Below are 16,832 nucleotides of genomic sequence, written 5' to 3'. Positions count from 1 at the left end.
GGCTTAAATTGTAGATATGGCAAATAAGACTGGCAATATCGTCTGCTATTATCCTCAGCCATTTTCCATCCAAGTTGTCAGTCCCCGGTGCCTTGTCATTGTTGATACACAATAGTTTCACCTCTTCCACACTCACTTTATGGAATTCAAAATTCCGTCAGATATACTTGGATGTGTAGTGTCAGCATTTGTTGCTGGCATGTCATGCTTCATTATGCTGATCTTGCCAATGAAAATGTAATTAAAGTAGCAATATCAGTCGGTTTTGTGACGAATGAGCCTTCTGATTCAATGAATGATGGACCGGAGTCTGCCTTTTTCCCCAAAATTATATTGAAGGTGCGCCAACGCTTTTTAATATCGTTCTAGATGTCATTTATCTTTGTTTCATAGTGTAGTTACTTTTTTAATTCAGTTTAGTCAATTGATTTCTAAATTTGCAGTACGTTTCCCAATTGATTGTTTAGCCAGACCTATTTGCCATTCCTTTTGCTTCATCCCTTTCAACCATAGTTTTTCAATTCCTCATCAATCCACTGAGATTCAAGTTTAGTCATTTTCTTAATGTGTGCGTGCTTATTAGTAACTGGGGGAAGTCATTTCATGTCAACTGCGTCTGTTTGCTCTTGATTACACACCACGGACCAACAACTATTCTTTACATCAACAACATAGGAATCACTACAAAACGTCTTGTATGACCTGTTATACACTATTAGGCCCAGCCTTTGGGACTTTGGTTTTCCTAGATATAGTGGCCATACGGTGCATTAAAAAAAATGTTCAGACCCCTTGACTTTTTCCTCATTTTGTTACATTACAGCCTTATTCTAAAATGGATTAGTCCAAACTTCTTCCATTTACGAATGATCGAGGCCACTGTGTTCTTGGACCAATGTTGCAGACATTTTTGGTACCCTTCCCCAGATCTGTGCCTCGATACAATCCTGTATGGACAATTGGACAAGCTCTATGGACAATTCCTTTGACCTCATTGCATGGTTTTTGCTCTGACGTGCACTGTCAACTGTGGGACCTTATATAGACGGGTGTGTGCCTTTCCAAATCATGTCCAATCATGATCAACCGCAGACCACGTACGTGTATGGCGTCGTGTGGGCGAGCAGTTTGTTCTAAAAGTTGACATCAGCAGTGCCCCATGGTGGGGTTATGGTATGGACAGACATAAGCTACAGACAACAAACACAATTGCATTTTATCGATGGCAATTTGAATGCACAGAGATACCGTGATGAGATCCTGAGGCCCATTGTCGTGTCATTCGTCTGCTGCTGTCACCTCATGTTTCAGCACGATAATGCACAAACCAATGTCGCAAAGATCTGTACACAATTCCTGGAAACTGAAAATGTCCCAGTTCTTCCATGGCCTGTATACTCACCAGACATGTCACCCGTTGAGCCTGTTTGGGATACTCTGGATCAAGGTGTACAACGGCATGTTCCAGTTTCCGCCAATATCCAGCAACTTCACACAGCCATTGAAAAGGAGTGGGACATCTCTCCCACAGGCCACAATCAACAGCTTGATCATATCAATGCCAAGGAGATGTGTCATGCTGCATGAGGCAAATGGTGGTCACACCAGGTATTGACTTTATAAAATAAATACAAATTATGGTATTATGGTATCTTTGACCAAATGATGCATGTCTGTATTCCCAGTCATGTGAAATCCATAGATTACTGCCACATGCATTTATTAAATTTGACTGATTTCCTTACAGTTCATAACTCAGTAAAATATTTGAAATTGTTGCGCGTTGCATTTATATATTTTTGTTCAGTATAGTTATAAATCAAATAACATTTTATTGGTCACATACACGTGTTTAGCATATGTTATTGCGGGTGTAGTAAAACGCTAGCTCCAACAGTGCAGTAATATCTAACAATACACACAAACCTAAGTAAAATAATGGAATTAAAGAATATATAAATATTAGGATTAGCAATGTCAGTGGCATAGACTAAAGTACAGTAGAATAGTGTGTGTGTGTGTGTGTATATATGTGTATATATATGTAAAGCAAAAATATGTCAGCATCATTAAAGTGACTTGTGTTCCTTTATTAAAGTGGCCAGTGATTTCAAGTCTATGTATGTAGTGCAGCAGCCTCTAAGCTGCAGGGTTACATAACCGGGTGGAAGCTGCCTAGTAATGGCTGTTTAACGTTCTAATGGCCTTGAGATAGAAGCTGTTTTTCAGTCTCTCGGTCCCAGCTTTGATGCACCTGTACTGACCTAGTATTCTGAATAATAGCGGGGTGAAGAGGCAGTGGCTCAGGTGGTTGTTGTCCTTGATGATCTTTTTGGCCTTCCTGTGACATCGGATGGTGTAGGTGTCCTGGAGGGCAGGTAGTTTGTCCCCGTTGGGCAGACCGCACCACCCTCTGGGAGAGCCCTGCGGTTGGTGCAGTTGCCGTACCAGGCGGTGATACAGCCCGACAGGAAGCTACATATCTTCAGCCTCCTGAGGTTGAAGAGGCACTGTTGTACTGGGGGGAAAGAAGGGTTGGCTATAGACTAATTTTATTTTTATTAATGTCAGCTTGAGGATGTGAGAACACTGAGATACAGGGAGAGACAAAATGCTGATCCTGAGAGGAGAAAGGAAGTCATTATGCAAATCTAAATTGTTGTCCTAATTGAATATTAGGCTTACTTTTGAGATTGTAATAAAAACAGTTGAAAAATGTAAAGGGAAGCTTCGGGAGAAATGGAGAAACTCAAAGAAGAGGTGTAGTGAAAATAACCTTCATGAACTAATTAATCTAAGAGCAGGAAATCCAGGGAGACCCAGCCCTTGTACAATTCAGCACACCAGAGCATTCACCTATCCTACCAAGGAACAGACAAAGATCAACACTAGGCCCTGGCAGAGCGAGTGAAACTCAAAGGGGAGATGGAAAAACCTTAGAGCAAAAATAAGATGCTGATGAGATGAAAGGCTCAAGTACAGAAAAGTTATGTTTTTGTTCTGTAGTCCTAATGTCAACGGTCAGTGAGGAATACGATTGCCCATCATGCAACAGAAAAATAAATCTACCAGTGAAAAGCAAAAAAACATTCTGCTCCCAGGGAAGAGACACTGTTGAAAGGAAAGAAGAAAGATAGGAGAATACTGCACAAGGACTTCACTCAAAAGTGTAAGAGGCAGCACCGCTTGTCCTACAGATAGTTCAGAAGATACAGGACATTCTATGTTCGAGACTAAGCATAGTGACCGCAATACATGTGCATGCCATCCACATAAGTACCAGAATCTTCTCATTGACAGTTTGGCAAACGGAGACATGGTTCCTACTAAAAGTCTGTCCCCACTCCTGTCAAGTATAACATGTAGTAAAGAGGACAAAAGATGCATGTGCCGTGAATGCACTGAATGTTGCTTCGATGAAGTACAGTTTGCTGATCACAACCCTAATGGAAAGGCCACATGGGAGCACTCGCAGAGAGAATGTCGCAGTTGGTGATAACTATAAAAACTGTGTAAAGAACCAAAATAGGAATCATAGGGGAGTTGATTTAAAGAGTTCAACAGAGAGCTGGAGGAGAATGGCAGTCAACACAACAAATGGATTCACCAGGTCAGTTCAGATAAATCAAAGAGAATATTAAGCACAATTAGATGGTCGTCCACATTAACTTCTCAGATAATTATGTGTGCAAGTTGAGCAATGAGACTCAGGCTTTCCACTTAGGTGGAAACGGGCAACAAGCGACTATCCCATACATGGGTGACACATTCAAGTAATGACTCCCAGTGCTATGCCATCATTTCTTATTTATTGTGAAATGATGAACGGGCAGTGTGGGTGCACATCAAGCTGCAAGGTCCCTCTGAAATACACTGTTCGAGTAACACAGAATTAACCACAAAACGAGGGAGGTTTTCCAATGTCTCGCAAAGAAGGGCACCTATCGGTAGATGTCCCTACAAATATACAGGGGTCCTTCCTAACTTGCCAGAGAGGAAATAAAGTGCTCAAGAATTTCACCATGAGGCTAATGCTGACTTTTAAACAGTTTCTCTTATTATAGCAATTAAACTGAGGATGGATCAACATTGTAGTTCACAATAGGGTGAAAATAAGGAGGCCTCTACAGAATGTTTTATTCCAAAACATGCGTCCTGTTGCACTAAAGTAAAACTGCAAGAAATGTGGCAAAGAAATGAACGTTATGTTCTGAATACAAAGTGTTATGTTTGAGGCAAATCCAACACATTACTGAGTACCGCTTTCATATTTTCAAGCATGGTGGTGACTGCATCATGGGTATGCTTGTCATCGGCAAGGACTCCGGGAGTTAAAAAATTAAATAATAATAATGATAAAAAGTAAGAATACAGCTAAACACAGGCAAAATCTTAAAGAAAAGCCTGGTTCTGTTTTTAATAGATACTGGGTAACAAATTCACCTTTTCAGCAGGCCGATGACCTAAAACACAAGGCCAAATATACTCGAGTCGCTTACCAAGATGACATTGAATGTTCCTGAGTGGCCTAGTTACAGTTTGGACCTAAATCGGCTTGAAAATCTGTCAACACTTGAAAATGGCTGTCTAGTAATGAATAACAATGAACTTGAGAGCTTGTGCAAATATTGTACAATCCAGGTGTTCTTTGAATAAAAAAAAACGATTTGTCACCTTTTTTAGGCTTTAGGGTTGTGTAGATTTGTTTAGTTTTACAGTACTCCCTCGTGTTGCAAGAGTGGCATTAGTTGTGATATAAAAAAAATGTAATTTAGTCATTCAAACCCCCATACTTAAAAAAAAAAAATCCATTCATACTGTATTTTGACTCCAGTGGTGGTGCTTTCTCACCCTTGTGTGTGTGTGTCACATATAGGGCAAACGGCATGGGTGAGAAAGTGGGGCAGAGAGGGCGAGTGGGAGGGGCGAGTGGGAGAGGGAAGGACGATGGCTGGCTGGCTGGCAAATAGTCCTGTTCGGTGACATTCCGCTCTCTGTTGACATAGTAATGCATTGTGACGTGGCCTTGTCTGAGAGTGTGGGATAGAGTGAGACCAATGGCGCAAAACCCTGGCCAGCTACTGGGTTGTAACGGCGTAGCCTCCCAATACGTTCACCAAACATTGCCATCCGGGTTTATGTCTCCCATTTGAAAATCCTGTAGTTTCTCTAATGGCAAAGTACCACAACACAGTTGATTCATCCATGTTTTGACAAGGAGTCTCCCTTGTAATAATATTTGCCAGTTAACTTAATATAGATATGTTTACTCTCTGTCCTATTGTACACTATATGTACAAAAGTATGTGGACACCCCTTCAAATTAGTGGATTTGGCTATTTCACCCACACCTGTTGCTGACAGGTGTATAAAATCGAGCACAAAGCCATGCAATCTCCATAGAATAACATTGTCAGTAAAATAGCCTTACTGAAGAGATCCGTAACTTTCAACATGGCACTGTCATAGTATGCCACCTTTCCAACAAGTCAGTTCATCAAATTTCTGCCCTGCAAGAGCTACCCCAGTCAACTGTAAGTACTGTTGTTGTTAAGCGGAAACGTCTAGGAGCAACAACGACTCAGCCGCAAAGTGGTAGGCCACACAAGCTCACAGAATGGGAGTGCTGAAGCGCTTAGCGTGCAAACGAGGACAGATGATTTTTGCAACACTCACTACTGAGGCTGTTTATAGAAGCAAAGGGGGACCAACTCCATATTGCTACTCATGATTTTGGAATGAGATGGCAGTTAGCCTTTACTAACCCCTTCGATCAACTCTGTTTAAACCCTCAAACTAAAACCTCCCTACTCATACATTAGATGCCCCAATTTTCCAATTGTACAACTTCCTCATAATCTGCTTCTTAAACCAATGGAAACTCACGCAGAACATTTTAGTATAGAGAGAATGTCTGGAATCCTGAGAATTTTTTGAAAAAGGCTGACTTTGACTTGTTAATCTCACTTAATGCCTAATGGTCAATGCATGGGCTGTTACCGTGTAAACCAATAGCTCATTACCTCTGGTTATTGATTCATTACCCTCCGGTTACCAATTAATCGTCCCTCACTCAACTGCTGTGGGATAAACTCGAGCAGTTTGGCAGCATCTGTAACCCGAAACTAGCAAGAAAATTTAAGGAAAGAGGAGTGAGGCAGCTTCTGTATTGAGACCGATGGGTGGGGGGTGTGCACACTGCAGGTGTGCCCATTGCAAACACACTCTGACTGATGGGTCTATGAAGTCTGTGGGAGATGGCTCTGTGGTAGCTGAGAGGAGAAAGGCCCATTCCTAGCATAGCCACTGGTGGATCATGCTCCAAGGAGTTGGGACAATAGGAGTATCCTGTCCACCCCCCGCTCCCAGTGTTTTTGGGGGAGAGGTTTGACATTTAACCCCTGTATTGGTAGGTTATACTGAAGGCTACATGGTTGATGGGCCACATGTAACTGAAACTGTGTCATAAAGCTTGTACAACGGCAATTTAACCATAGCATGATACCTGTCGTAGGCAATAAGCATTCACAACAGTTTTATAACAGCCAATGCATACTCCAGTCCAATGTGCTATCTGAAACGATCTACTGCTGATCCAAATCATTACATGATTGATACATTGACATCAATTAATTGTCATTAGGGGTTATTGTAAGTGTGCATTGTGTATGTATTATATACACTGAACAAAAATATAAAAGCAATTTCTATGATTTTTACTGAGATAGTTCATATAAGAAAATCAATTTACATAAATTCATTAGGCCTAAATCTATGGATTGCACATGACTGGGAATACAGATGGCTTTAAAAAAAGTTAGGGGCATGGATCAGAAAAACCAGTCTGTATCTGGTGTGACCACCATTTGCCTCATGCAGCGCGACACATCTCCTTCGCATAGAGTTGATCAAGCTGTTGATTGTGGCCTGTGGAATGTTGTCTCACTCCTATTCATTGGCTATGCGAAGTTGCTGGATATTTGAGATTGGCTTTTTGTGGATATGGAACATTTCTGGGATCTTTTATTTCAGCTCATAAACATGGGACTAACACTACATGTTGTGTTTTTATATTTTTGTTCAGAATAAGGTCATGTTCATGTTGAGTACTACTGATTTATAAATCAAAGCACTTTCCAGGTGAGGTGGAACAATGGTATGTTTACCCATTTTTTGTGGGGGGGGTATTTTATTAGGCTCCCCATTAGCTGTAGCAAAAGCAGCAGCTACTCTTCCTGGGGTCCACACAACTTGAAACATTACATAATACAGAACATTAATAGACGAGAACAGCTCAAGGCACATGTAGCCTATATATCTATACCAATACAAACACACACACTATCAAGGTCAAATAGGGGAGAGGCGTTGTGCCGTGAGGTACAGCCTGGAATCAAACCAGGGCCTGTAGTGACGCCTCTAGCACCAAGATGCAGTGCCTTAGACCACTGTGCCACTCGGCAGGTTATGGTCAATAATATCAAGATGGTGTATAGATACTGAGAAGGAACAATGTAGCTGTGTTCGAATAGTAATACTAACTGTACTATTTGTGATGTAAATTGAGTATGTAGTATGCTTTTAGTTAGTAGATGTCGACCGATTTAATCGGAATGGCCGTTTTTAAAAAAATAAAAAAATAAAATATATTTGTTTTATATATTTATTTATTTATTTTTTAATTAGGGCCTATTTCAAGTTTTCATAACAATCGGTAATCTGCATTTTTGGACACCGATTATGGCCGATGACATTGCACTCCACGAGGAGACTGCGTGGCAGGCTGACTACACATCGACAACAGCCACCCTCGAAGCATCGTTACCCATCGCACCACAAAAGCCGCGGCCCTTGCAGAGCAAGGGGAACAACTACTTCAAGGTCTCAGCGAGTAACGTCGACGATTGAAGCGCTAATAGCGCACACCACCGCTAACTAGCTAGCCATTTCACATCGGTTACACCACCAGCTCTTCACTGTGCGTCAAACATTGCGCTGTTTATGACTTCAAGCCTATCAACTCCCGAGATTAGGCTGGAAATACTATAGTGCCTATAAGAACATCCAATAGTCAAAGGTATATGAAATACAAATGGTATATAGAGAGAGAGAGAGAGAGAGAGAGAGAGAGAGAGAGACCTATAACTACAACCTAAAACTTCTTAACTGGGAATATTGAAGACATGTTAAAAGGAACCACCAGCTTTCATATGTTCTGAACAAGGAACTTAAATGTTAGCTTTTTTACATGGTACTTTTACTTTCTTCTCTAACACTTTTTTTGCATTATTTAAACCAAATTGAACATATTGAACATATTCATTTTATTTGAGACTAAATTGATTTTTATTTATGTATATTAAGTTAAAATAAAAGTTCATTCAGTATTGTTGTAATTGTCATTATTACAAATATATAAAAATCGACATCAGACTTTTTTGGTCCTCCAGTAATCAGTATCGGTGTTGAAAAATCATAATCGGTCGACCTCTAATAGTTAGTATGCCAAAGGTTCCCAGATGTCGTACTAAATTAGCCAAAATATGAAGTATTCAAGTAGTGAACACTATTTCCGTTCTTTTAAGGCCCATAATGCAATTCTTCAGAAAATGGGCATGGCTTCACAACATTTTCAGATTTTAAGTAAATGGCAGAAAATATGCAGCCGAAGTCCGATGAGCGTGGATGAAAATGTTTTGCTCAACATTTGTCATAATTAAATTAATTATTATTAATTAAAGCAATGTGATGACTTTTCAAATAGGTTACGTTTCACGTTATGTTGGCTGACAATTTGTTAGATATCTTACAAAACGCATAGCATGTCATTACGGCAGTATGTACCGTATGTTAGCTAGCTACCTAACGTAATGTTAGTTGGCTACTAATACATCGGATTTGCCAGTATATTAACACACCTGAAGTCGTATATCAGTATAACAGTGACTGCCATAGACTCAAATAAAAAAAGTTAACATTTGCTGTTAAATTAGGTTGTTTTTTTCACATTGTTGTGAAATTTCAGATATCAAAATGGGATCGTGGACATAAAACAAAGTTGGAGAGAAAGCGGACACTTTCTCTTGAACTACGTTTTGCATATAGCCTACCTTTTTTAGGAGAGGTATTTTCAGATGGAGACATATGGGTGATCAACATTTATTTCTAGGCAATGTAGTTAAACTATTTAGAAAGATAACTGTGTGCTTCTCCGCCAATGCATAGGCTATAGCCTATTATTCTATTTAATGGAGACCACATGCACACCTGATCTCGGACGCAGAGGTAGGCTATGGCTATTGAACTTGAATCACCAAGAATGATGAGCGTGGACACTTGCACATTCTCTTGAGCTACGTTTTGCATATAGGATATAGCTTATCTTTTTATGAGCGGGCAGCATGAAAAATTCTGACCACGTCACAATGGTCGCTATCAGACCCGCAGGCCCTCAAAACCCACTCTCTTCAGTCATTCTCTTTCTCCTACTCTCACGCATTACACCCACGCAGAAAGGACTACACCAGCACAAAGAAATGCTCAGTGGCCTAGTGGCATAATTGTCTCAATGAATACTTTACATCCTGTGAGAAAAGCTATTGTAAAGAATAGGGTATCATGAAGATATGCCATATCTCATACTATAGCAGTTGCATCATACTTTTTGTCCTTATGCAACAGTGGGTCATACACTATGCAAGTATAAAGTAAGGTCTGGGAATTGAAGTAGGAGAAATATGAAGAAGATCCAAGCGGATGTCAATCCGTATAATGGAGGTCATATGCAAACCCCATCAATGGCCGTACTGTGGTGGCAGGCAGCAGTGACTAAGAGGAAACTAAACAGCCCCAGGCAAATTCTAGACCAGTAGAGAAACAGTGAGACACCAGACTGCGATGTTTATTTCTTGTGGACAGTATGTCTTTGTGAGAATGAAAGCGGTGCACTAAGTGGATGATTAACTGTGTGATGCGAGTCAGTTTCAGTGAATGCATTGTGCCAGTAACCTGCTCATTGTCAGGTGTAGAACCTGAAACACAATAGCTTTGATAGAAATGGAGAGACTTGTTAGGATGAAGAGAACAAATATTATTTTGACTTCTGTACAACTGTTCTTTAAAAAATTACTTGTGAAGCTGGCTGTCAACTGCAATGTGTGTGTGTGTGTGTGTGTGGACTGATTTAGAATTTCACCCTCTGCCCAAGTATCCTCTAGCCCAACCAGGAAGTCAAAATGGCCCTCTCCACAGACAGGAAGCCTCCACTTGACTACGGTGTCCAGATCCGCTTCATCAAGGACCTCCATGACACTGGCGGGGGCTACCCCGAGAAGACCAGAGGGGGCAGCGGCGCCATGCCCCCCTCCAACAAGTACGGGGTGGCTGTCCGGGTACAGGGCATCTCCGGCCAGCCCTACGTGGTGCTGAAGGATGGGGAGAAGGGAGACTCGTATGGGGTGCAGCTGAAGACCCAGCAGGCCCAGTCACAGAACCCCAACTCAGGCCTCTCCTCGCCCTACAACAGTCTGCCCCAGAGAAAGGAAGGGGGGGAGATCCAGAACCCTTACGCCCCTACTGGACAAACACTCAGCTTTCCGGTCTCTCCAAAGTCCACACCAGAGGGCGAGGGCAGGGAGGACTTTGGGAGTCCTTTCAAGAGACCTCCTGGGGATGGCCAGGCTGGGAGCCAGAGAGAGGGTGAGGGTGGGCCCCGGAGGGAAGGACAGATGAAGGTAAAGGTCAAGGAAGAACCCAGTCCCACAGCAGCAGAACCATACAGAGTGGATATGAAAGAGAGAGGTTGGGTCAATGGGGAGGAATTTAATGAGGCAGGGCTCAAACCGGTTAGTCCCAGAGGGGCCAGACAGAATGGGGTGGGGCTCGGTGGTTTGCTGGGCAGAAATGGACTTGATTCGTCCATCCCAGAACCCCTTCCTCCAGCGTCATTCAATGAGGCGATTGTTCCTGCCATCGACAAGACCTCCCTGGCGCCTATCAACAAGCTGATCAGCAAGTTCAACATTGGCACTCCTACTGGACAGAGTAGGGGGCGCTCCGGAACAAGGCTGCGGCTCAAGTTCGATGAACGCAGACGCTCCAGAAGTCTGGATGCCTGCAAAGACGTTCATCATGAGGTCTCCCCTCCTTCGCCAACTCCCAACACTACCTCCTTGCTCTTCTCCTCCACCTCCTCATCCACGTCATCCACACCTCCGTACAGTAGCCTAGGAATGAGCCCTGTCTCAGTTGCCAAGGTGACAGCCCTCCCTGGCCCCAAGCTGAGCTTTATAAAGTCACCTGGGAAGTTAGTCAAGGATACCCCTCCTGCCATCCCACCAAAGAAGACAGTAAGTAACAAGTTTAGTTTTTTTGTGTTTGAGCAGTATAATGTATTTGTTCTGACCCTCAATATCTTTTACCATTGAAGGGTATGCCGGCCCCTCTGAGGAATGTAGAGGTCATCAGTGGAGAGGAACCACAAACCAAACAAGCTATCTACACCATCCTGAAAGAGGGGTAAAGAAATTTACAAACATGTGACCTGGAACACTGTTGCTTCCAAGTCTCTGCTGTTACATTGTGATAGACGTTATCGTGGTGGTGGTAAAAACCAAGAGATCCTACACAAGCTTGAATTGGGCAATGTTTCACTGTAAATTATAATTTATTTTCTTACTCCTGTACCAAAAATGTCCTGTACTCTCAGACAACAATTGCTCATATGAGTAATGTATAATATGTGTGTGTGTGAATGCTGATTGGCTGACAGCCGTGGTATATCAGACCGTATACCACGGTATGACAAAACCATTTGTTTTTCCTGCTCTAATTATGTTGGTAAACAGTTTATAGTAGCAATAAGGCACCTCTGGGGTTTGTGATATATGGCTAATATACCTTTGCGTCGTGCCTAAGAACAGCCCTTAGCCGTGGTATGTTGGCCATACCCCCTCGGGCCTTATTGCTTAATTATAATGTTTACCACTTGCATTCATAGGTATCCTTATCTTACTAAAGCTCAACTTCATGTAATTTTCTGCCCTCTGCATTAGGACCAGTGAGAGTGATTTATCCATCAAACGTAAAGGAAACCTAGTCTACGAGACGACCAGTGGTGCTAAGGTAAGAATGAAAGTGTTGTTTTTTTTAAGGAAATTATGGCCTCCCGAGTTGTGCAACAGTCTAAGGCATTGAGGCGTCACTACAGACCGGGTTCGATCCCAGGGTGTGTCACAGCTGGCTGCGACTGGGAGACCATAAGGCGCTTCACAATTGGGCCCAACGTCATGAGGGTTTGGCTGGCCGGGGATTTCCTTGTCCCATTACGCTCTAGCGACTCCTTGTGGCTGGCTTGGCGCCTTACAAGCTGACTCCGGTCGCCAGTTGGCCGGTTTTTCCTCCGACACATTGGTACAGTTGGCTTCCGGGTTAAGCGAGCAGTGTGTCAAGAAGCAGTGCAGCTTGGCAGGGTCGTGTTTCGGGGAACGCATTGGCTCTCGACCTTCGCCTCTCCCAAGTCCATAAGGGAGTTGCAGCGATGGGACTTTACCTACCAATTAGATAATCACGAAAAAGGGGGGAAAGTGTTTGTACTGCTGTGTGCTTATTCAGCCGAGATTGACCCATTTTAGTGTGCTCATATCAAAGAAAAAGTGTTTTTGTTTATAAATGTGTGTGTTTGAGCTTTGTATGTAAGAGTAACAGCTTGAGGATGTGTGTGTTCTCTGTACATATAAGAGGGAGTTTGTATAACCTTTATAGTAATATTCTGTGTCTCCAAGAGCTCCGTTTTGACACCCCAAAAATGTGGAGATTAGATCAAGCGGCTCGCAGGGTATTTAAAATGATACGGTCAGTTTTGGCAACAGTCAGCATTTTTGCACTGTCAAAATTGTATTCTCCTCTGTACAGTTTGTTCCTGCTGTCAGTAGCCTATATTTGTGTACAGCAGTCTTATTTTCTTTATGCATATGATATTTACAGAGTGGCTGAGGATCCAAGTTTTTCTGAACCCCTCTTCCTGACAGCTAAAAGTCTATTTTCTACTTCATGCACAGTTTCTGTTCTACTTGTAGAGAACAGGCTAGTTTGGCAAATGGTGCTCGTTTTAATAAAGTTAGATCAAAGCTGAATCAATGTCTGCAAGATCACAAAGCTGGTATTCTACATAACTGAATATAATAGTATAACGTTACTGTAAGACAGAACATCACTTCATTTGTGATGAGATTTTAGGATGATTGTGCAAATGGTAAAATTTCTCACATGTTGCCAAAACTTTGCAGCGCGCACCACTAGAAAAAAAGATACTGAAAAGAAAGCAACAATTTCAACAATTTTACTGAGTTATGGTTCAGATAAGGAAATCAGTGAATTGAAATAAATGCATTAGGCCCTAATTTTCGGGGAACAATTAAGTAGCTTACTGTGATTGTTTTCAATTTAAAAAAAAATGTATATATATAAATGGCTTCTTAGTGAAGAGTTAGAATTGTGGAAGTGGTCCGAGTGGGGAGGGGAAAACTGAAAAATAGCTGTTATTGGCAGAGAGGTTTGGAACTCTCTTATTGGTTTATTAGCAAATGTACCTTCTAGTGATGTCACCAGGCAGGCCAAACTCCATCCCACAGGCTGAAATTTCAGGTGTTTTTTTCCCCAACAGCTCTCATATGAAAATAATATTACCATACTTTTCACAATTTCATAGTATTATTCCAACCTCGTAGGGTGGAAATGTATATAAAACACAGACAAATCACGTTTTTTGCTGCACTGGGCCTTTAACACCATCTGCTCTAAACTTTGCACACTGTACATAATTCAAAACAACACTACAACACTGTATAACTCAAGGTCTAAAATCATATCCCCATGAAACTGATTGAGATTAAGTGGTTGGTATGCAGATGCTGCATGGATATTTCACCTGTCAAACTTATCGTTCATGATTGACAGTGAGAAATCTGAAGGGAGGGTGACCAACATGTTTTGTGTTAAATTAGAGGTAAAGAAACATGCACAGAACTTGATTTGGACTTTAGCTGTAGGGGAAAGGGATACAGGCGTGTGGGACAGGACGGTTACCTACAGATCCACAGCCTTGGCCTAGTATTAATTCTATGCAGACATTCATTTTATGTGTGCACATGGCAACCTCCAGGTATGACCACTTGTGTATGTATATGAGCTGTCATTTATATCTCATTACATAGCCTTTTGTGTGATTGTAGCTACTAACCATGTACATCATCTGTGGGGTATCTTGACAACAGAGCATCTGAAGAGAAAAGCTGATTAGGATGGGCCCAGTCAGTGTTTTAAGAGCTCTGTCATTGGGATCTATCAATAATTGTGTGGGGCCCAGTGTTATGGTGGTATCCATGGTGATGCTGTGAAGGGTGGCCGTCTTAACTCATCACCACAAGTGGTGGCTCTTGAGACATTTTGGCCTGAGGGGGGTGGTAAAATGGACTGGCACCGTTATAGGACTGCTCTAATAATGAGATGCCATTTTCTAACACCACTGTTCCCCAGGCTAGTTCTGGTTCAAGACTTGCGCTTTGTTTGAATACCCATACTAACATACGGTATAACACTTAATATATATACCATTAGTTCATTTTAGTATACTGTAAACGAACGGTATCCTTTCAGTTGCGTGTACTAGCGCTTCACCTGTCTACCGGAAGTTGATGCTGTTGCTATGCAACTTCTTCCAAGCTTGTTACCATAACAATTACTAGCTAGACATCTTACGACTTCATTAACAATGTCCATTGAAAAAGCACAACTATACCACTTAGCTAAGCTAAGAATGACATGAATAATCAAGTTAATAAACGTTTGGTAGTTAGCATATCGTTAATATACTGGCAATTTTCATGTCTTAGTAGCCAACTAACGTTAGGTAGCTCACTAACATTACAGTAGTTGCTTGTATGTACTGTTATGATATGCGGTTCGTAAGGCTAGCTTAGCCTACAAATTGTCAGCCAACATAACTTATTGAAAAGTCATTACTTTATTACATAGCTTAACATTTGTCATAATTAGTTAAAGTAAGAATTTGTAGCCGCTCTTGTCGGATTTAGGCTGCATATTTTCCAAAATGTTCTTCAAATCTGAAAATCTAATGAAGCCTGCCCATTTTCTGAAGAATTTCATCATGGGCCCTAAAAGCATGGAAATACTGTCTACTGCTTGTATACTTTGTATTTTGGTGAATGTAGTACGACATCCGTGAACCTTTGGCATACTAACTATATTGGGGTGGCAGGTAGCCTGGTAGGAGTGTTGGGCAAGTAACCGAAAGGTCGCTGGATCGAATCCCCGGACTGACAAGGTAAAAATATATTCTGCCCCTAAGCAAGGCAGTTAACCCACTGTTACCCAGATGCCGAGGATGTGGATTTAGATTTAAGGCAGCCTCCTGCACCTCTCTGATTCAGAGGGGTTGGGTTAAATGCGGAAGACTCACAACAATGCATTCAACTGAGTGTAACTGACTAGGTATCCCCCTTTCCCTTTTATATCCATACTATGACCAATAAGCATACTACATACACAATTTATGTCTTAAATAATGCGGTTAGTATGAGTTTTCGAACACCGTTTAGGTCTAAATACTACACCTATACACTTTATATACAAAGTTTATGGACACCACTTCAAATTAGTGGATTTTGCTATTTAAGCTATACCCCTTGTTGACAGGTGTATAAAATCGAGTACACCGTCACGCAATCTCCTTTGACAAACATTGTCAGTAGAATGGCCTTACTGAAGAGCTCAGTGGCTTTCAACTTGGTACCTTCATACATAGGATGCCACCTTTCCAACAAGTCAGTTTGTCAAATTTCTGCCCTGTTAGAGCTGCCCCGGTCAACTGCAAGTGCTGTTATTGTGAAGGGGAAATGTCTCGGAGCAACACTTCGCGGCTCAGCCAAGCTCACAGAACGGGACCGCAGGGTGCTGAAACGCGTAAAAATCGTCTGTCCTCAGTTGCAACACTCACTATCGAGTTCCAAACTGCCTCCGGAAGCAACGTCAGCAGAAGGACTGTTCGTCGGGAGCCACGTTAAATGGGTATCCCTGGCCGAGCAGCCGCACGCACACAAGTCTAAGATCAACATCTGAATGCCAAGTGTCGGCTGGAGTGGTGTAAAGCTTGCTGGCATTGGACTCTGGAGCAGTGGAAACGCATTCTGTGGAGTGGTGAATCAAGTTTCACCATCTGGCAGTCCGACGGACTAACCTGGGTTTGGCGGATGACAGGAGAACGCTACCTGCCCCACTGCAAAGTTTGGAGGATGAATAATAGTCTGGGGTTGTTTCTTCATGGTTTGGGCTAGGCCCCTAAATTCCAGTGAGGGGAAATCTTAATCCTACAGCATACAATCACATTCTAGACGATTCTGTGCTTCCAACCTTGGCAATAGTTTGTGGAGGGCCCTTTCCTGTTTCAGCATGACAATGCCCCGTGCACAAAGCAAGGTCCATACAAAAATGGCTTGTTGAGATCGGTGTAGAAGAACTTGACTGGCCTGCACAGATTCCTGACCTCAACCCCATTGAACACCTTTGGGATGATTTGGAACGCCGACTGCGAGCCAGGGCTAATTGCCCAACATTGGTGCACAACCTCACTAAAGCTCTTGTGGCTGAATGGAAACAAGTCCCACCCCCCCACCCCCACAGGATTGTTCCAACAACTAGTGGAAGTCTTCCCAGAAGAGTGGAGGCTTTTTCTAGCAGCAAAGGGGGGACCAACTCCAAAGTAATGCCCATGATTTTGGAATGAGATGGAGCAGGTCTCCACATACTTTTGATCA

General features: G+C 42.2%; 1 protein-coding gene across 3 annotated transcripts in view; it reads left to right on the top strand.

The window, feature by feature from the left end:
* Positions 1-16,832, top strand: part of cgnb (cingulin b) — a 46,413-nt gene that overhangs the window by 11,542 nt on the left and 18,039 nt on the right. For 2 of the 3 annotated variants that reach the window (XM_021571592.3, XM_036952486.2), the window contains exons 2-4: positions 10,208-11,348; positions 11,429-11,517; positions 12,054-12,123. In XM_021571592.3, coding sequence (XP_021427267.1) covers positions 10,236-11,348; positions 11,429-11,517; positions 12,054-12,123 — 1,272 coding nt within the window. In that variant the 5' untranslated portion in view covers positions 10,208-10,235. The remainder of the gene's footprint in view (positions 1-10,207; positions 11,349-11,428; positions 11,518-12,053; positions 12,124-16,832) is intronic. The other variant, XM_021571593.3, reaches the window with a different exon arrangement.

This window comes from Oncorhynchus mykiss, chromosome 18 (genome assembly GCF_057628025.1).
Source record: "Oncorhynchus mykiss isolate SJ-2025 chromosome 18, ASM5762802v1, whole genome shotgun sequence".
NCBI lineage: Eukaryota > Metazoa > Chordata > Actinopteri > Salmoniformes > Salmonidae > Oncorhynchus > Oncorhynchus mykiss.
The sequence above is the reverse complement of the archived record's forward strand: the minus strand, read 5'-3'. Positions and strand labels throughout refer to the sequence as shown.